The 4,370-nt window shown below is 41.6% G+C and overlaps 1 protein-coding gene across 1 annotated transcript; it reads right to left on the bottom strand.

Annotated features, from left to right (window-relative positions):
- Window positions 1-238: 238 nt before the first annotated feature.
- Window positions 239-4,032, bottom strand: LOC124669380 (nucleophosmin-like). Its single transcript, XM_047206006.1, has 7 exons — window positions 3,799-4,032; window positions 3,599-3,709; window positions 2,654-2,722; window positions 2,229-2,360; window positions 1,018-1,095; window positions 798-932; window positions 239-726 (listed from the first exon to the last, which is right to left on the bottom strand). Exons 1-7 carry the CDS (start codon window positions 4,015-4,017, stop codon window positions 550-552), a joined length of 921 nt encoding a protein of 306 aa, XP_047061962.1. The 5' UTR covers window positions 4,018-4,032; the 3' UTR covers window positions 239-549.
- Window positions 4,033-4,370: the final 338 nt, after the last annotated feature.

Raw genomic sequence — 4,370 nt, 5'->3', positions numbered from 1 at the left:
TAGCACATTGGCGGTGACGAGCAGTTGGCTCGATTGTACTCCTGACTTCCTGGTTGTCAGTCTTTTGGCTGATAGTTCGGGCGCTATATAAGCTGAATAAAGCTCTCCATATTCCCCGCAAAAAAAAAAATGTACTCATCATGTTTATAGCTACTGTTTAGGAAACAAAATGATTGCAATATTTATTTGGTGTGCTCGGTTATGTGATATGTCTGATGTGCCAATTTCAGACTTTCAGTAACTTCGAGCAGCAGAAACCGTAAGACAGCCAATGATCTAACTTAACGGTATGGCCGTTCATTTACAATATCACATACACAAAAAAATCAAGCAACCTTATGTCCTTGTCTACTTCAACTCCAGAAGCCATAAGACAGCCAATGATCTAACTATTTCTCGTGAATGAGCCTGCTTCAACTCCAGAGTCTACTTTCTCAACTAGTATACACTAAAAGCTTCTTAAAATCATCGTACATGTCATGTTCTTTCTCTACCAACGTCCTGGATGGGACATCAATTTACTTGACCGATTTGGGAATATTGTGGTCTTCATAGCTCAGTTTTGCCGGACTTTGCGGGCTTCTTCTTCCCTTGCCACCATTTCTTTACCACTTTTGACACCTTGCTCACATGGCCCTTCAATTTTTTGCCGGTATCCTGGATCTGTTTCACAACCTGTTGCTTCAAATCTTTCTTTTGTGGACCCTTATTTTTTAGAACTTTTCCCTGCAAGGAACACGTGAGTAAACATCAAAAGTTCACATAAACATATTTAGATGAGAAGTTGCTAAATTTACCAAGTTCTTGGGGAAGTTATCCTCCTCGTCTTCATCGTCATCTTCATCATCATCGCCGCCTTCATCAGCACCAAAGTTGTTCTTCATCAGATCGTCTCTAGAGTACATCTTCATGTTCGGTGCACCTGGGATGCCCTGTCATCATTAATAGTGCATTGTAAGATTTGAATCTTCACATATACTTGTATAAAGTTACATATATTACAGCAAAAGTATCTACCTCCATTGATCTCATTATCTTCTCCATCTCAGCATCTTTTGATGGTTTCGCAGCAAAGGGCTCTCCAGGGACCCGATCCTGCAATTTTTACGATTGACGTGTGTCAGAAATGGCATGCAAATGTTCATCATATACCAAAGCTTCACACCCAGATGCTTCTTAGCAGCAATTAATCAACTTCTACAAGCAAAGCATCTAGACATGAATTATATCCAATCATGTCTTGATTATGTAAAGTACTCCTTCATACATGGCAGAAATTGGCACTGAACTTTTTTTTTTTCCTTTTACTTCTAGGAAGGGCTTCTTGTAGTCTATGTCTGTCTTATATGCCATTTCTATTAAAATTGCAACTTGTAGTTAAGGAAAAAAACGTGAATTTACTACAAAGTACACATATCAATATATGTATTTCTGGGAGGTAGTGTTTCGAACTTAATACCATATATTTAACTTTACATGAATTAACTGAGCAGATGAAGCTAAACAGGCCTACTAACTAACTTTGAGCTGAGGGCCTGCGAAAATAACAGATAAAGCTCAAGTAAGACTAGTATAATACCTATGTCCATATCCAACCTGTATGAAACTTTGCTGCTATTTTTACTAAAATGCAAGTACCCCAAATATTGAAGCTATCTTGCATATCCCCTGGTGTGAAAGAGGCACTGATCTGATGAAATTTAGTGTGACATTTCAGAGGCCGAGCTACATGTAGCTCTTTATTTTCAAACCCCCAGATTTCGTATTCTAAGTTTTAAAAAAAATCGAAACAAAATTCTAGCGGTAGTAAATGATGTATTCTACAACGGTGTAAAATCTCAACGCAAACTGATTTGTATTCTAGGCTACACGAAATTGACAATATCTGACAATTTTATAGTCCTGAAATGTGCACTATTCACTATAAAATTTGTCAGAATTTGTTATTTTGTGTAGCCCAGAATATGAAGTAGTTTGTATTGAGATTTTACACCATTGTAGTATACATCATTGCCTATCTCTAGAATTTTATTTTGGATTTTTTGACACTTTGAAATACGAATTTGAGTGTTTACAAATGAAGGGCTACGTGTAGCTCGGCCTCCGTTTTAAGTTTTCCCTAATTTTTCGATTACTTCACACGAAAGTGGTACGCTACTAGGGACTTGCTACATATTCATAGATAATAACCTATTTAAGGGATTAGAAAAGAGATAGAGATTGCTTACTTTTGGAACTGGTGGTGGAGCTGCAGCACATGCTTTGGTAATATCTTTGCACACAAACTTTATCAGCTGATCAAGTGACGGCTTATTTGTGTAGACAAATTCAGCAACATCTGTATCAGCATAACCCATCACCTGCAATGAATTTTGTTCAGTTGAGTACATAACTTCACATAATTTAATAGAAATAATGTACCACCTTATTGATTAACCGTTAATAAATTCTGGAGAGAAAACCTCACTGATTTGAATAGTTGGCATAGATAAACCATGATCTATTCCAGATGACTACAATAATAATATCATATACTAAACAGTGATGCTGAATTCAAGAAACTTTATGACCTATAAAGAAACCAAAATCTTAGTATGTTCATAAGTACTCGTACAAACACATAGTAATAAACTAGATAAGCATTGATATTCACCTCCTGGCATGCACGCTCAATGGTCTTGCATTCTGAATTGCAATGTCCCTCCTCATCTTGGTCCACAAGCTGCAAAATAGTTTGATGTATTAGAATACGATTGCAACAGTGCGCTTTTGCAAGTATCACAAACTATATATAAAGATGTGCCAAGTAGAAGTAGATATGTCAATATTGAGCTGAAATGGCTCAACCAATTATACTTAGAGCATGTACAATGGTGCTGACTCAGCTTTCTGTAAAGAGTGGTTATAGGTAGTTTTGGTGATGCGAAAGAAAGATAAGGATAAGAGAGTGAGGTTGTTTGTAAGGTTTTAGACAGTCCGTAGGATCCTTACAGACAGCTTATAGACAGTCTGTAATTTGTACTCACGTATAGTAAATGGCTACAAATAGACATGTTACAGACTCAATGTTGTATATGTTGTCTTTAGTATTGCCAATATATGACATGGACTAGAGTGACCTGTGTAACCCAATGTCCATGCCTTTATGGAAAATATCTATTGTTTGAAATGAAAATCCATATCCAAGGGAAAAACTGAACTAGCTATACTTGTATTATCTAAAAGAGTCTCTAACATGGCTGACTTCATATTTAAGAAAACCTAACATGCTAAAATTAAACACTCCAGTTAATACTATCATATACTATTATATTGTCATAAAGATGTTTTGATTACTATTTACTTTCATTTGAATAGTTCAGTTACTTGTCTTCTCTTTCTATTTATTATTTGTGATTCATTTTGGCATAGCACTTAGTGGCGTTGAAAATATTTAAGATCTTGAGACGCCTGGATGTCCAGCACCAGTACATATCTGGTCCTCCCCAATGCCAGTGGCGGCACCCAACTAGAGCAATTTCCAGTTTGCAGATTTATCAAGCATCCAGAACGCACGAGTCGGCATCAATTCCAGCCAAAGACGAGAGTTCAATTTTACCTCGAGCTTATCGCCCTTCTCCACGATGTCGATCCGGAGCATCCAGTCCGCCTCCTGCTTCTTGAGGTTGCACACATTCTCGGCGATGTCGATGATCTCGATCTCCGGCACCTGCAGTGCCGCACACAAACTCCCAACTCATCAGCCAGCTCCAAATTCGCGCAGCAGCAGCAGCAGAGGAAGAAGAAGAAGAGCAGTACCTTCTTGGAGGGCGGCAACGCCTGCTGCTTGGCGGCGACCTGCGCGGAGATCTCCCGCGCGATCCGCTCGCAGACCTGGCACCGGATGTACGGGACGTCCTCCCGCCTCGCGGCCGTCGCCGGCTGCTTCTGCCCCGCCGCCTCTGCCGCAGGGTGGAGGAGGCCTGCCAGGACCAGGACGGCAACCGCCACCGCCATGGCGCTGCTTCCTCTCGCCATCTTCTCCTTCCCGCAGTCCGGGGTCAGTGGCTGCAGGCTTGTAGCGGTGGCGGGTGAGATCTGCGCCGTCGGTTGGGACGGAAGGCGCGTGATCGGAGAGCGTGACCGGAGGGTGGTGGCGCCGGCCAATGGGAGGGAGGCAGGTCGGACGACTGACGTGGTTCCACGGAGAAGCGTCGTGTCGTGCGTGACTCGGATGTTGGGCCTTTCGTGCAGGACCGCATGTAGTCAGTTGGGCCGCTTATCTGCGGCCCGGTTAATAATAGTGATGCCAAAGCATGGGCCGGGCTTCCACCGGGCATTGTTCCTTTAGTTGGGCCGCGACCGATCCACCCGCCTCCTCCCAGCAATCA

Source organism: Lolium rigidum, chromosome 1, assembly GCF_022539505.1.
Source record: "Lolium rigidum isolate FL_2022 chromosome 1, APGP_CSIRO_Lrig_0.1, whole genome shotgun sequence".
NCBI lineage: Eukaryota > Viridiplantae > Streptophyta > Magnoliopsida > Poales > Poaceae > Lolium > Lolium rigidum.
The sequence above is the reverse complement of the archived record's forward strand: the minus strand, read 5'-3'. Positions and strand labels throughout refer to the sequence as shown.